Source organism: Phyllostomus discolor, chromosome 9, assembly GCF_004126475.2.
Source record: "Phyllostomus discolor isolate MPI-MPIP mPhyDis1 chromosome 9, mPhyDis1.pri.v3, whole genome shotgun sequence".
Taxonomy (NCBI): Eukaryota; Metazoa; Chordata; class Mammalia; order Chiroptera; family Phyllostomidae; genus Phyllostomus; species Phyllostomus discolor.
The window spans coordinates 98,693,414-98,709,590 of NC_040911.2; the positions used below are offsets into that span (position 1 = coordinate 98,693,414).

General features: G+C 57.1%; 1 protein-coding gene across 2 annotated transcripts in view; it reads right to left on the reverse strand.

Annotated features, from left to right (window-relative positions):
- The window catches only part of ATP9A (ATPase phospholipid transporting 9A (putative)), a 104,537-nt gene that overhangs the window by 14,498 nt on the left and 73,862 nt on the right, over nucleotides 1-16,177 (reverse strand). For both annotated transcript variants that reach the window (XM_028524224.2, XM_036009970.1), the window contains exons 15-19: nucleotides 12,689-12,850; nucleotides 5,887-5,979; nucleotides 4,534-4,617; nucleotides 3,065-3,235; nucleotides 1,430-1,528 (exon numbers count right to left, since the gene is read on the reverse strand). In XM_028524224.2, coding sequence (XP_028380025.1) covers nucleotides 1,430-1,528; nucleotides 3,065-3,235; nucleotides 4,534-4,617; nucleotides 5,887-5,979; nucleotides 12,689-12,850 — 609 coding nt within the window. The remainder of the gene's footprint in view (nucleotides 1-1,429; nucleotides 1,529-3,064; nucleotides 3,236-4,533; nucleotides 4,618-5,886; nucleotides 5,980-12,688; nucleotides 12,851-16,177) is intronic.

Consider the following 16,177-nt stretch of genomic DNA (forward strand, 5'->3'; position numbering starts at 1 on the left):
TGAGAACTGAGACAGGGCGGCAGGGCGTCGCCCTGTCCCGCCTCGGCTGGGAACGTGCACGCCGGGCGACTCCCACTTCGCGCCCCTGCCACCTGTCCACAGGTGACTGAAAGCACCTGGAGTACGGATTTCGGGGGACAGATATATTTTGGTGAGTAGGCGAATCTGCAGATATGGATGCCATGACCATGAGGATCAACCCTATCTGCCCCTGAACACCACTTGTGCTGCTCCCCAAATGGCTGGATTTCTAGAACCATCTATGTGCGATGGACCAAAGGCAAGATGAGGGGAAGACCCCCAAAACACCTACAGTCCCTGCGGTTGCTTGGCATGGTGGCTCTGATTTCAGAAGGGGGACATCCTGCCCCAGAGGGCACCCAGTGCTCCTCACCTCCCAACTCCATAAAGCCAACCCCAGTCCATGGCCTCCAGCCTCGGAGTAGCCACTGATGCCTGAACTGCTTGGGTCAAGTGCCTGCCACAATGGCAGGACATTTCTCCTGAGATCACCCAACACACCTCCTTCTACAGGCTCCTAAAGCTCTGGCTGGTGTGGCTCAGTGGACTGAGTGCTGGCCTGTGAACCAAAAGGTTGCAGGTTCAATTCCTAGTCAGGGCACTTGCCTGGGTTTGGGGCCAGGTCCCCAGTTGGGGGCGCTCAAGAGGCAACTGATCAAAGTATCTCTTACACCACAGGTGGCAAACACACGGCCCTCCACCTTGTTTTATCTGGCCGGGCACCTTGTTTCTACCCAGCGGCAGCGCTGAGCTCTCCCTTAACTGTTAAGGAGCAGTCACATTTGTACAGCCCTAAAATTACATTCGGCCCCTTGAAGGCAACCATGAGGCTGATGTGGCTCCAGGTGAAAATGAGTTTGACACCTCTTACACATTGATGTTTATCTCCCTCTGTTTCTCCCCCCCCCTTCCCCTTCTCTAAAAGTAAATAAATAAAATCTTTTAAAAGTCATAAAATAAAATAAAGGCTCCTAAAGATATTCCTTCAGGAGGGCAGACAGGCCAGGATCTGAGAGCTGGAATTCATTTCTTATCCAAGGACGGGACCTGCAAGGGCTTGGTGACATCCTGGACTCACACGGACAATGTCACGTGTACGAGCTCATCTGCATGCTTCATGCTGATCAGGCCTGACTGCCATCGGCTTCTTGAAGGGGCTGCGACCCCCACCAGGTCAAGAATGCAACGTCAGCACACTGGGCTGGAGCGAGGTGACCCCAAACCACCGGAAGGAGCCCTCCGGCCTCGCCTGGGTCTCTCAGTGGCTCCTCCCACACCGACGAGTTAGGCCCGCCCAGCTGGTTACCTCGCTCCCCCGCCCCTCCCCGAGGGGCCCACTGGAGGTCGTGAGGTTACGGGCAAACGGCTGCCACACTCCCACGAGGCCCCAGTGCGGAGAGTGCTTTACCAGCCGGAACACGTGGATGTCCTGGTTTCTGGTCACCAGATGTGCGTTCTTCGCCGTGCACGTGGCCGTCTCCAGCTTGTCCCCTGTCAGCATCCAGACCTGAATGACAGCGGGAGAGCGGTCCTCAGTGTGGACCTCAGGGCGTGAGGCCAGCCTGTCGCCTGCGTCGGCCGAGTTTCCAAGAACATCGAGCTGAACTTGCTACGTGTCCCTTTTACTCCTCGAGGCTCATGGTGTCCCCCCCACACCACAGGAAGCACCTGGGTCAAGGGCCTCCGGACGCTGAGTGACCACGTCTGGCAGCAGCCAACACCGTGTGACACTTTCAGAGAACCTCGGGGCTACACGCTTCAGAAGACGTCACGAACCTTGGCCTCTGACCTCACAGAGAAGAAAGATTCACCTTCTGGGAATCTTTCTTTTGGAGTAAAGAAAAATTGGAGTAAGCCCTGGCTGGCATAGCTCAGTGGATTGAGCACGGGCTGCGAACCAAAGCATCACAGGTTTGATTCCCAGTCAGGGCACATGCCTGGGTTGCAGGCCACGGCCCCCAGCAACCACACGCTGTTTCTCTTTCTCCCTCCCTTTCCTCTCTAAAAATAAATAAATAAAATCTTTTTAAAAAATTGGAGTAAAACATCTTTTGGACAGAATGGTTTTGAACAGGAAAACAAACCAACCAACCAACCTCAGGATGAAGCCAGTGGCAGAAACTAGAATCCTCAAACCTCCAAGAGGGCAATGGCCCAGTGACAAATTGTAAACACCCCAGTGCAGTGGAAACAGGCCTCTCTGACCCCAGACCAGTCTCCCAAAGGGGGTTCTCGAGGGCAATTTCCTGGGCGCCAATGGTGCAGAACAGACAGCATGTGGCTAACAAAAATCCACACCCACACGCGAGTGAGCTCCACGGGCATGGGCGTGCCTGGAGCCCCTTCACTGTGGGCCTAACCACAAGCTCCCACGGCCCCACTCACAGGCGCCTTTACCAAACGCAGGCCCAGGGACTCGGCCGGAGCTGCTCTGGGGTGGAGGCAGGCGGCTACACTCACAGGATTTCGGGAGCATGGAGCCAGTGAGGTGGCCACTCCTTTGCTAGGGTCCACTGAGGTGCCGCCTGCGCCTCAGGCGCCCCCTACTGGCCTCTCCCGATTGAACTACTGGATCAGTTTGTTGTTGTTGTTTTTGTTTTTGGCTCCAAATAGCAGAGTGCAAACTACAAACACAGCAGTTTGCTGGGGCAGGCTGGCGGTCACTCTGCTGGGCGGTCACCCATTCGCCCAGACCAAAAGAGAGATGGCTATCTGTCTGGTCACTCAACAAAAACATAAGGAACATACTGGACACTGAGGGATGAAGGGACACAGGAGGCCCCGCCTTCACGGAACCCAGTGTGGTCGCGGGGGGCGGGGGGGCGGGGGGGGGCAGAAGGGCTGACAGTGGAACCATGCATGACAGGCTAGAGGCCCCTGCGTGCCCGGCTCCCTGTTACCACGTCCACCCTCTCCCGTCTGTGTGCCCTTTTACACTCTGCTCAGGGACGACGGGTATAACCCCGGCGCTCCTCTCCCCCAGGGGCGGTCACGCAGGCAGCCCACCGTACGCAGGCAGCCCACCGTGCGCAGGCCCGCCCACCTTGATGCCGGCATTCCGCAGCGTCTCCAGGGTGGGCCGCACGTCCGCCTGCAGCTGGTCCTCCACCCCCGTCAGGCACAGCAGCTCCATCTCCATCTCCAGGCTCTCGATCACGGTGGCCACTTTGAGGGAGCGGTCGTGCACGCTCAGCTTGGCCTGGACGTAGCGGGCCTGGGACACAGTGGGGGACATAGTCACTACTCAGCAAGGCTGTCTGACACGGAGAGTGGGATGGGCCCTGCCCAGTGCCACTGCGGCCCGTGGTGCAGACCTCAGAGGGATAAAACTGAGGCTTCCCGGTTCCCGGTCCCCTTCCAAGTTCATTAGTCCAGGCACTGCAGCTGGACCGACCTGAGTTTGCACCTTTGGCTCCGCACTCACCTGCTGTGCAACTTCCAGCAAGTTGCTTAACCTCTCTGAGCCCCTATTGTTTTTATCTATGCATAGGTTCTCCCACACAAAACACATGCTTCATAACCAAGGTCCCTGGCAAAGTCCCACTTCCAAAGACCATTGACCCAATCCTTCTCTTCTTCCCGTCTTCAGAGTGTTGGCAAAGATCTGGAAGGAAATCACACCCCCCACACCCAATGGGCCGACCTAAGGCTGAGGCCTGTAAAATGGGAAGGCAGAACAGACCAGGGCTAGAACGCTTGTTAATGAAAACTTCAGGAAGCACTCAAACATGTGAAAGAGACAGAGCCAAGCACAGCTCCTCGGGGTGGGACAGGACAAGGGTCCCAGAGCCTGCCCCCAACCTGTCCCTTCTCCCCGTGTGCGTGCGCATTTGGCTTTATGCCGGGACTGGGGGTAGAAGGAGGGCCTTCCCTTCAAGGGACACACAGTCTATGGGACAAGGCAATAAACAAGACACATTTATGCTGGGACTCTTGGCCGTAAAGGTCAATGATGTAGTTCAACCCTAACATTTTCTACAGCTTAAAAAAAAACAGGGCCATAAGAGGGTAACTTATTCCCAATTTTCCAGGAGGTACACTATGTGCCAATGGTTATCCTAAAGGTTAGGGATGTAAGAACCAAGCAGACTAGCCAAGTGTCTGTGCTCAAAAAGATTTTATTCCAGAAAGGGGATATCTGGAATGTTATATATATATATATATATATATGTGCAAGGTCATTACAGATTGTGATAAGCGCAATGAAGAAAGTTAAACGGGGTGATGGGTAGAGAGGGATGAAACTTGGGTGGGGAGCCCAGGAAGACTTCTTGGAGGAGGTGGTGGCATTTGAGCTGAGAGCTGAAGGAAACAAGTTTCCTCTTGCGAGGAAGGAGAGTTCCGGGCAGAGAGAAGAGTGAGTGCAAAGGCCCGGGGGCAGAAGTGAGCCTGCCTGTGCTCAGAATGACCCGAGGCCAGCCGGAGCAGCGGGGGCGAGGGGGAGCTGGGAGGGGCATGGCTGGGAAGCGGGCGGGGCTGGAGAAAGAACAACAAGGCCGGAGAAGCACTTACTTCAAAGTCTTGGTACTGCTCCTCGGCTAGAGACTTCTTGGCCACCACGAGCACCCGCAGCCCCTCTCGGGCCATGTTCCCACACTGGAAAGCAGACGGCGGTCAGCGGAGAGTCGTACTGAGGACTCTGCCCCGAGTCCCCGACTCTTGCTGAGGGGGGCCAGTCGCTGAAGGGGACCAGGCCCTTCCCGAGGGGACAGGCAGACAGCAAATCAGAACACTGCCTTCCCCGAAGCAGTGTCCCCTGGGTAACCCTTCTAAAGGGGAGGCCACCCTTGCTGTGACAGCCCGCGGGCCACACACGGTTTCCTCTGGCACCACGCATGTTCCGAAATTTAAGTCCATGCTATACAATTCCACAGACAGATCTGAACCTCTGACAACGCCAACGCACTTTCACAAAAAACTACAATCGAGGCCGGTGAGATACGACACAACCGCTCTGTGTGCGCCCAGAGAACAGGTGTTGGGGGGGCACGGGGGCTCTGCCAATGCATTCAACGGGTGGAGTGTGGCTCTGCCAGGAAAACTCATCCCGGCCCGCTCCATCCATCCACGTCACCTGCCAGGCTTCAAGTCACCGGCCTGGCCCCTGTCGGCATCTGGGCTTGCAACCCACCTCCCCAGCTGAAGGTGTAACGTTACTGAACGCAGCACATGAACCTCCCCCAACCTGGGGCGGAGAGGGAGAGACAAAGGCGGCCCCCGGAACCTGAGAGCCCCTTCCCTCTCTGCGGCTGCCGATTCCGCGTCCCAACCTGGGACAGGAGCCTGTGACGCGGCCCCCAGGATCCCGCCTCCTGGTACCCACACCTCGTGCAACCGCCCCCCTCGAGTGTGCACTGGACCCAGGGGCTTGTTCCCATCAAACCATGCGGCGCAAGGGAGGGGAGAACGAGTGACGTCGTGTCTTCACCCTGTCCTGCTCCCGCACTTGGCCCCTCGGACAAGGCCAGCTGCCGCACCATGTGCTGTCTGTCCTGTGGGAGGGTCCTCGTGGCAAGGAACGTGGCAGCCCCCAACCACCAGCCACCAAGGAGCCGGACCCTGCCCACGACCACGGACTGGGTCTGGAAGGGGGTCCTGCCCCGGCTGAGGCTTCTGATGAGACCCCAACTCCAGCCGAACGCTCACCCGCAGCCTGGGAGAGACCCTGGGTAGAGACACGCTGTGCCCAGACCCCCGACCCACAGAAACTACGGGAAAGAGACGGGTCATCTGTAGCGGCAACGTTTTGGGGCGGCGTGTGACCAGCCACGGGTAAGGACTCCAGAGACCCACCTCCCTGCACCCCGCAAGGGCGGCCTCCAGGACAGGCTGCCCAGGCCGCTGCCCAGCCCCCACCATGCTCACCTCCTCCTCCAGCCAGTCGTTGTACTGCACGATGCCGGCCATGACCACGTCGGCGCCCTTGATGTAGAACGTGATTTCTCCTGTCGATTCATCCTAGGGGGCCGGAAGGGGAGAATGAGGGAGAGAACGCCCACTCCGGGCTGCAGTGCCCACTTCCCACGACAGAGGGCGTAAGAGGGCACCCAGCAGACGCGGCTGTTTTTCACTTGGCCGGAGATAAAACGCTGGTGTGGGGGGGCGCCTCGCTCTGGGGCAAAGGCCACAGAACAGAGAAGAAAACTCAAAGCATTTGAAAATTATTGTCTGATGAAAGCAAGATCAAAAGGATGTAAGAACTCTGTGTTTCTAAGTTACTACCACCCCACCAGGAACAACGCCCACGCTGTAAGATAACGCTGAATTCGCACTCTGGACCGCCGAATGTCACCAGACCAGGACCACCCGCTCGGCTGGGGAAGGTGACCCCCCAGCTCAGGGTTCTGCAGCCTGGGCACCATGAGCACTGGGGCTGGAGAATTCCTTACCAGGGCAGGGGTGGGCGGGCAGCCCACGCGAGGCGGGATTATGGCAGCGTCCCTGGCCCTCTACCTACTTGATGCCGACATCGCCCCCCCACCCCGGGGTGACAGAGAAAATGTCTCCAGACATTAGCACATGTCCCCTGGGAGGCAAGACGCCTCTGCTGAGAACCACTGATCTAGACAATTCCGAGCCCCTGCGTGTCCCTGAGCACTCAGCTAGAGGTCTTGCAGTCTGACCAGCTTTTCTGGGGAGCAGGGAACCCCCTGTATAGGCATCACAGGCTCAGTAAGACCTGGTGCCAGTTCCCAGCTGATCCCCACCCCACCCCCCATTGAACAAGCTACTTCTTTCTTTTCTCTAGCCCTCAGTTTCCTCGCCTGTGAAATGGGGATGCAGACAACTCCTCCTGCATGGGCTTTTGTGGCTCAGACAACATCATCCACACAGGCACGCAGCGAAGGGCCAGACGCGCCGCAGATCAGATGCCCGCTCTGTCTGAGTGACACTAACTCTCCAAGTCCCTCTGTCACACTGTGTGTGGAGAACAAGCCTTACTGGCCCAGTAGATTCTCAACGGGGGCAATTCCTCCCCCCCAGGGGGGCATGTGGCGGTGTCTGGAGACGTTTTTTAGTTGTCACAGCGGGGGTGGTGGTGCTGGCATCTAGTGGACAGAGGCCAAGGGTGCTGCTAAACAGCCCCCCACCACCGGACAGCCCCCCACCACCGGACAGCCCCCCACACCCAAGAATCATCCAGCCTCCGATGTCTGCAGCACCAGGGCCGAGAACCCCTGATTTGGGGAACGATGGGGAAATAGCTGGTGCTTGCCCCGTGCAGGACTCTCTTCCCAACGATGCCACCGTGGGGAGTCTGGAGGCGGTGAGCTGGGCGAGGCTCTCACCATGGTGTGCCTGAACTTCACCACCCCCGGACGCCCAGACGGCACATGCCCATAAACTCTGCCTACAAAACAAGGACACACAGCCAAGCCAGGGGTCCAGTTTCCTCTTTTAAAACAACTTTCAAATGCCCTCTGAAGACTGACAGCCCTCTGGAACAATGTGCTCACTCATGAAAAGCCCCGCCAGCCACCTGTGCTTCGAGAGCCCTGGAGAGCACCCCTCGCCTCGGGGAGCTGGCGCCTCGGGCCAAGGGGAGCCGCGGGTGCGAACATGAAAGCATCCGAGCTGTTTGTTTTCCCTTCCCCTTCACCCGAGAGGTGCTTCCCAACTCCGCTGTAGGAAACAAGGTCCCCTCCCCAGCTTCCTCCGCCCCCGAGGGACCCGGGGAGCCGGACAGCTCGTCCAAGGCAAACACCGTGCCGACCGCCTCCTCCCGTTAGTCACTTCCTCCCGCCGAGTTCACCGCAAGGCTACTCCGTTCCCACATCACGGGGAGGGGACGCCGTGAATTCACAGCGACCCGCTGCCTGGGCGGCACCGTCTGGGGGGCCTCATCGTTCCCGCTGCGGCCCGGCGCTGGCCCCTGCTCAAAGGCCTCCTCCGTTCAAACGATGACTGACGAGGCCATCGTCGTCTGGGCCAGGGGCCGACATCGCCGCGCCGCGCGGGGAGGTAGGGGAGGGCCGTGGGGCGACCTGCGCACAGAACGAACAGAACACAGAACCGGCGACCCTGCCTCCCTTCCGAAGGGCGAGCACCGGAGCCCCGAAGGACGCGGCTTCTTCTCGGAGCCTCGCCTAGCTGCTGCCGTGAAACCGGACGGCGAGGCGCAGGCCTGGCCTCGCTGTGTGAGCGCGAGAAGGCGCGGCCGCGTCCTGCCCGGGAGCCCGCGCGTGTTTAAGAGGGTTGACGAACCAGACGACAGCAAAACCCTAACTGCCTCCAGTCACTGGACAAGCCAAGAGCCTTCATAGCCAAGCTACCACTTCCTCCCACAGGTAGCCGGCAGGTACTGTCAAAAAATAAAACTGTCAGAACACAATCTCTACGGACAGGTCAGGACTGAGAGTTCTCAGCCCCGGCCCAGTGAACCCTGGTGGGGGGGGAGGGGGCGGTGCTCCTAGGTCAGGAGGCCGCCCTGGCCTCTGCCCTCTGAGCTGGGACAACCGACAACGCCTCCTGGTATCGCCAGGCATCCCCTGCAGGGACGATGGCCCCAGGGTGACAGCCCCTTCGGCGAGGGGCAGGCTGAGATCTGTGCGGAATGCAAAGCCGGTGCGAACGCAGCCCTGGATGCCGCTCCCACCCGTCAGAACAGAGATAAAGAGGAAGACAGGTCAGCCACCCAGAGACATTCGCAAAACAACAGGCATTTCATCCAAGATGGCCTGGCACAGGGCTCCCCGGTGATGGGTCTCCAGCAGTGGAAAATGGGAGACGTGAGCACCCCAAAATATATACATTTAGTTAAGTAACGGTCCTTGTTTTTTTTCCCAACAAAACACCGTGCACACGTTAAAATCACTAAAAAACCATGTTTAGTATTATGAGAGAATTTTCACTGTATATAGTTCACTGGAGAGAGAGAAAGCCGTGTGTGGCGTTCAATGCCAATTTCATAAGCACGTTTCTGGCTGCCTGCACTCGCGTATGCTCAGGACAAAACTGAAGGGAAATTCTCCAAAGACCTAACAGTGGCGGTCTCTGGTGGGAAAAATAGAGATGAACAGTTTCAGTCTTCTTTACAGATTTATTTGCTCCAAATGTCTTAACCAAACACTGATCATCTGTGTAACCCAGGAAGGGTGGGGGGCTATTTTAAGATGGTGTATTTGTCCACCCAGCAGCACCCACACTTCCGGACACGAGTCCTGTGCTTGCCGGGGGAAGACACGGGGCCACCTCTGACGAAACAGGACGTGCGTCTGGGAACGGAGACCGGTACCCCTGGAGGAAGGGTGGGGTGCACGCGGCCCACTCGCTCGAGGAGGGCTGGTACCGGGGACTCCTCGCTGATGACTCAGCCCTGACACGACTCTAGCAGAGCCCTCAGCCCCCGAAGTTGACAAAACAAAGGCTGGAGCACAATTAAAGGAATTCCACGGGAGGCGATGACGCTCACTCCCCAGGACACACCCGCCCGCAGGAGGACTTCTGCGGCTGCTGCTCCCACGCCACGGGCGTGCCTGGTGTCAAGTGTGCACTGAAGACACGGAGGCCCCCAGCCGGGCCAGCGGAGGACCCGGGCCAAGGCGGCAGGTGCGTGGGAGAAAGGCTCCCTCCGAGCCCCAGAGGTGCCAGGGATACACGCCCCGCGGAGCCTGCAGGAGCCCACGGGCATCGGGGCCGGGCCAGTCCCCTAACGTGTGTCTCGGTCAGAGCACGGTCACGCGGTTGCCACCCGATCACCAGGGGGCACGGATAAAGCTCCCTCGGCCACCTCTGACAACCAGCAGGTTTAAGAACAAGGCAGCCCTGGGGGACCAGGGCTCCGGGGTGGAACGTGTGGTTTCTCTGAGAGAAAGAGCAGGTGGGAGAACGAGACGCGAATTCAGACTCTCAGGGCAGGCAGAACGTTTCGAGCCTGACGGTGTCCGGTGTGGGCGAGCGTGGGGACAGACCGAGACAGCGCAGCCCTGCAGAGGAGGAGCTGGCGGTGCCCGGCAGAGGTCAGGACGGGCACGTCCTACGACCCGACCACTCTCCCGCTGGGGAGGCTGCCGGGCAAACGCTGACGTCCCGACGCCGGAGCCTCGCACACCGAGGGCTCCTGCCAGGGGCAGCCGACCACGCCTACCGACAGAGCGCGCGGCAGCAGGCCGAAGGGAGAGCGTCTGCCCACCCGGCGCAGCACCAAAGCCAGCCAAGGCTGAGGGTGGGTGCACGTGTGTGACGTGAAGTGTCTTTGGTGTCAAACAAAAAAACCGGGAAGTTAAAAAAAAAATGAAACATACACTACAGTGCCACTGAGGTAGAGAATGAAAACATGTACCACCACAATGCACACTATTGATCCTCAAACACGTCTGTCTGGTGACAGCACTTTAAAACTCCTGAGCACAAGGAGCTTGGTGTCGGAAGGACATCAAGGAGGGCCAGAGGGGGGACTTCCACGGAATGCACACTGTATTTCTTTAAGAAATGCTTTGAGCTACAATCTATGCAAAAATGTAGGGGGATCTTAGAAATGTACATTTTAGCAAATGGATTCAAATACAAAAGGGGTACCTACTGTACAATTTCTTCTACACAGAATTCAACAAGAGAGCAAATGAATCAGTGGTAGAAAGGGGGACAGAGGTTGCATCCTGGTTTGGCGGGGGGATGTAGTGCCCAGAAATGGGGTGCGAGGGAGCGGAGGGTGCTGCTGGGTGGGCTTCGGTGCCTTGCTCTGGCTGCTGGTTGGTTACGCGGGTGTGCTCACTGTGTAAACACTTGAGGTGTATGCACTTACAATGTCAGTGCTTCTCTCTGCGTATGCTATAATTCAACAAGAGTTTCAAAACTATAAAAAGAAATTCTGAAATAAATGTGGCACAATGATGATGCTGAGTGAACGGTCTGATTTTACAAGTAATTTCGTGGTTGTGCGAATGAACACTCAGGGAAAATACTTACAAGAAGGGTGTCGAGACTGTTCAGTGGGGAAACAACAGTCCCTTCAACGAAGGCACTGAGACAACTGGGTATTCACATGCGAAAGATGGACTCCCACCTACACCGTATACACTAAAGGGATCGGTGACCCAGCACCCCCAAACTACCCAACTCTTAAAAGGAAATGCAGGGGTAAATTCATGACCGTGGATGTAGCAACGAACTCCTACACGTGATACCTGGTCAAGATCAACAAAAGAAAAAAAACAGAGACAAACTGGACTGAGTCGAAATTAGTAACTTCCGTGCACCCAAGAAATGTTATCAATAAGCTAAAAAGACAACCTACGGGATGGGAAAAAACTTTTCATTATAATACCTCTGATAAAGCTCTAGTGACCAGACTACATAAAAAAACTCTCACAGCTCAACAACAGCCACGAAAAAGACGTCCCCGTGAGGAAGTGGGCACAGGACTTGAACAGACATTTCTCCGTGGCAGACACACCAGCGGCACGCAGCCCACGCCGGTGTCCAGCAGCACAAGTCGTTAGGGGGACACACCCCGAAACCCCAGTGCAATGCCGCCCCGCCACCGCTGGGGAGGCTGCCACTTGAAATGCGGAAAGTCGCACGTGCTGAGGAGCACGTGCAGAAACCAGGACCTCCGTGTGCTGCGGGCTGGGTCGGCGGGTCAGGCGGCAGTGCAGAGGGAGCACGGAGGTGCCGCACGAGTTTAACAGACGGAACCACCTGGCACCTGAGGAACTGGTGGGCGCGTCTCACTCCCGGGCGCGCCCCCGACACAACTGGGAACAGGTATTCACGTTCTCACACACGCATGTGCACAGCAGCGCTGCTCACAACGACCAAAGGGCGGGGCCACCCCGAATGCCGGTCGGCAGAGGAATGTTACGCGGCCGTGAAAAGGAACAAAGAGCTGACACCTGTCACCACAGGGACAGACCCTGAAAACGTCAGGCTAAGTGAAAGGAACCAGACACAAAAGGTCGTTTGTAGGAGAGGCCAATCCGTAGAGACAGGAAGCGGACTGGTGGTTGCCAGGGGCGAGGGGGAAGGCAGGCTGGGCAACAGACTGCTTAATGGGCACCAGGTTTCCGTCTGGGGTGACAAAACTGTTTTGACACTTGACAGAAGGATGCACATCATTGTGAATATCCTAATTGCCACTGAAATGTACGTTTAAAATGGTTAATTTATATCCTGTGAATTTCACCTCCATAAGAAATACACAATTAGCCCTGACTGCTATGGCTCAGTGGATGGAGTGCTGGCCTACAAACCAAAGGGTCGCCAAAGGGTCGCTGGTTCGATTCCCAGTCAGGGCACAAGCCTGGGTTTCAGGCCAGGTCCCCAGTAGGGGGTGTGTGAGAGGCAACCACACATTGATGTTTCTGTCACTCTCTTTCTCCCTTCTTTTCCCTCTCTAAAAACAGATAAAATCTTTTTTAAAAATATACAATTAAACAAAAGAGCATACAGTGAGAAATGTACACGTGCCGACAAGGGCCCCGTCCACACTGCTGAGACCTTGCCCTCTAGAACGGGGTCAACCAGAGGCCGGTCCGCTCCCGGGGGTTCTGTCCGATGGAGAACTAATGTCCCTTCTGCTTGGGGAATTCTGTTCCCTTGTGAGTCTGGGCAACAGACGATGTGACAAAGGCACTCAGAAAGGGGCGAGAGAGCGTGGCACGCCACGGGGACGCCTGAGCACACTGGGGCCCCAAACCTGCCGAGTCGCGAGCAGCAGGGGACTCACCCGCACGATGATGCCCATGCGCTTGCTCTCGTAGGTGAAGGGGAAGATCTGCAAGATGGTGAAGTTCAGGATCTGGTCGCCAGGGGTCCTCAGCTGCATGGAAGACTGGTCTCGGCCCACCAGGGTTAGGCCCACGCTTTCGGTCCACTGAACCAGGGCCACCTGCATGTAACACAGGGTCGAAGGTCAGGCACAGGGCGGAGGGTCCCGGTTCACAGGCCAGGTGAAGGAACGCCATGGCAGAAGGGGGAGCAGACAGGTGAAAGGCAAGCAGTCGCTGCGTGTCTGGGGAAGAAGACCCTGCCGCCCCCAGTGCTGGCGTCTGCTCCTCCGGGTGCTGGGGGCCCTGCCCCCACAGCCACCCCCTCTCTAAGGTACAGCTCACCTTCTCTTCCGGGGCCCAAGGCAGGCCGAACGCCAGGGCCCACGTGGAGAGAACTGCATGGGACTGAAGGTGGTTAGGACGCCCGTGGGTCCCTCCTGTTCCAGGCCAATTACCTGGACGGGGCCGTCTGACCTTCAGCCCCGGGTCTCCGTCTCTCAGACACCCCGCCGGGTGGCACATGCAGCAGTTCTCACCTGGACCATTCTGTACCCGCCCCCCAAGGGGCATTCGGCAACGTCTGTGGACATTTGTGGTTGTCGCCACTGGGGCAGGGGTGGGTGCTGCTGGCATGGCGGGGGGAGCGGGGAGCGGAGGCCAGGGATGCTGCTCGGCACAGCAGAGAACCGGCCCAGCCCAATCGTCAGTTCTGCCGAGGCCGAGCACCCCAGCCACACGGAGGAGGAGGCCCGGGCTCGGGGAAGGGGAGCTGCCCCAGCGATGCTGGTGGGAAGTGACAGAGGCCAGGCCGGCAGGGACCCAGCCACCACTGCACTCCTGGAGGCGTGGCGTGTCAGGGGTCCACCCAGACATACTGTCACCATCAGAAAGTTGAGGGGAGGTATGGCAGGCAGAGTCACAACAGCTCCCAAAGGTGCCCCTGTCCCAGGCCCCGGCACCTGTGACTGCATTACCTTCCATGGCAAAATGGACCTTGCAGATAGAATCAAGATGCAGGGCCTTGAAACGGGAGAACTGCCCTGGCTGTGGCCGGAAAGAAAGGTCAGGACAGGAGCACGGTCAGAGACAGGTGACACCGCTGCCTCAGAGGGTGGAGGAAGGGACCACGGACCCGGGAACTCGGGCAGCCCCCGGGAGCTGGGCACGTCAAGGACAGACTGTCCCTGGGGCCTCGGGGAGGGACACAGCCCTGCCGGCACCCTAACCACAGCCTGGGAGACCCGTGGGCCCTCTGACCTGCAGGACTAGAGCGCAACCAGTCCGTGTGGTGGGGAAACCCCCGATCGCAGCATCGTGCTGCCGCAGCAGCAGCAGCAGGAAACACACAGGAGGCGGCCGGGTTCAATGCCAAACAAGCTGCCATTTTATTCAGAGCCAAGTTCAGGGGCATGAAGTCTACCTGCCCCCCTTTCTTCTTAGAGAACAATCTTTCAGAAAGAAAAGGGGGTGGGTTTTAAGAGAGTGCCTGGAGGAGTGAGGGGAGCTGGCAAAGGGGTACACAGGCGGCATCTGCTCTACCTGGAATGTCTTTGGTATCTTTACGCCTGGAGGTGGGGACAGGGTGTGCCTCGTATGACTCGCTGGGTCTGCTTTTGTGAGACGTTTCCTAATGGCTGTTGTTTCACTGAGTGGCTGGCAGGTCAAGGTCACTTTTCCAGGAAATCGGGTAGCAGCCGCTGCCTTCGATGCCTGTTTTATCAGGGTTCACCCTGAGTCCCCATTCCTTCCACCAAGAGATTGCAAAAGCCACAGGAGCCGCCCACAGCCTGGCACCCCTAGGTGTCACCTCGGCTGAGATGCCGTGCCCTGTGGGGGCGGAGGGGGATGAACCGGAGCCCAAACCTGGGGATCTGACCCTGCCCCACCACCCACCCCACCCCCTCACAGGCCCCTGAAATCTGGGGCCCAAAGTGGATTCTTTCTCCTTTCTGTCCCAGGTCTAAACATTGTGTTTATACATCCTGAGTTGGTGCTGTGCTGGCAGATCTAATTAGGTTTCTGTTGCTGATATTAACTGAATTTACATTAGAAAGAAGTTCTTCTTCGAGAATGGGAAACTTGACCCCGTTTTAATTATGTTGCAGCCCCACGACCAGGTGACCAGGAACCAGCTTCCCAGCCCCACCGACGGCAGAACCTGCCACACTGACCTCCCCCGGAGAAAGGGCTAATGGAGTAATGGAGTAACGATGGGTTTTCTTTCCTCCTCTCCTTTCTTTTTTTTTCTTTTTGCTGTTAGCCTGTGCAAGTCTTTGTAAACCCATCTGCTTGTTTAATTCAATATCCCCTCTTACCTCCCAACAATCTTTCAAAGTTTAAAATTAACAAGCCAGTAAAGATCCATATATACAAAATAGTCCCATCCGTATATAAAATGTTTCTAGAATGATACCCATGAAGAGAAATACTTCTAGCTCTTACTTTTATCTGTCTATGCTGCTGAAGTATTTTTAGCATGTATATGCATTTTTTATTTTTAATTAATTAAATAAATATCCCAACACGATACAAATACCTAGGTATACAAAAGCCCAAAAAAAGCTTAGCTAAATTTACATTCCTCTGCACACCAATTCGATGTAAAAAGAAAAAGAAAAATTCTTCTTTGCGTGTTTTCAAACATGACCGCTGTGGGATTTGCGCATTCTTGTTTTCCAGCAGCTGTTACTCCCCCCCTAAAAACCTGACTTCGCTGTTCGGGAAAGACACAGGGAGTCTGTGACTGTGGGCTTCCAGGGGACCTACTCAGTCCCCAGAGCCTGCCCGTGACCTCCCTGGAGAAGGGGTCTCCAACTCCAGAACGGGCAGAGGCCTTCCCCACGGCCCCCACACCACGGCCCCCCAGGACTGCGCTGGAGGAAGAGCCGAACTGTCTCTCTGGAACGCGCAATGGCAAATGCTCCCGGCGGGGGAAGAGCCAAGGACGGTGAGTTAACTTCGTTTAACCCAGTTTTATTCCACAGAGAGCCTCTCAGTGGAGTTAAGGGGCCTACAGGAGACCATGCTTGTCTCAACACAACATGATAAAGGTTACATTGGCTGCCCTTCCCCCCACAGCCTGGGGTCCCACGCCCTAATCAAAACCTCATCACCTCCTCGGGGGGCTGATTCCAACAGGATATGAGCCTTGGGGGGGGGGGGGCTGTTCATTTCCACCTTCCACTTTCCTGCTGTGACTCTGTCAGCATTCATTCCAAGATGCTTCCTAATGGGGCACAGGAAACCGCCCCCACCCCCCCGCCCCAGGTCCTACTGAGAAGAGAGACAGACTGAGGATGGGGTGCTCACCACCCTTTTTGGGCTGCGCAGGAACACACACCCCGGGGCAAGGCGAGGAGCCCCCTCCTTCACACAGCGAGGGGGCAGCAAACCAGGCTGCCTCTCACCCCGACAGGTCTGCGCTTCCCCTCAGGGGCGTCACGCCC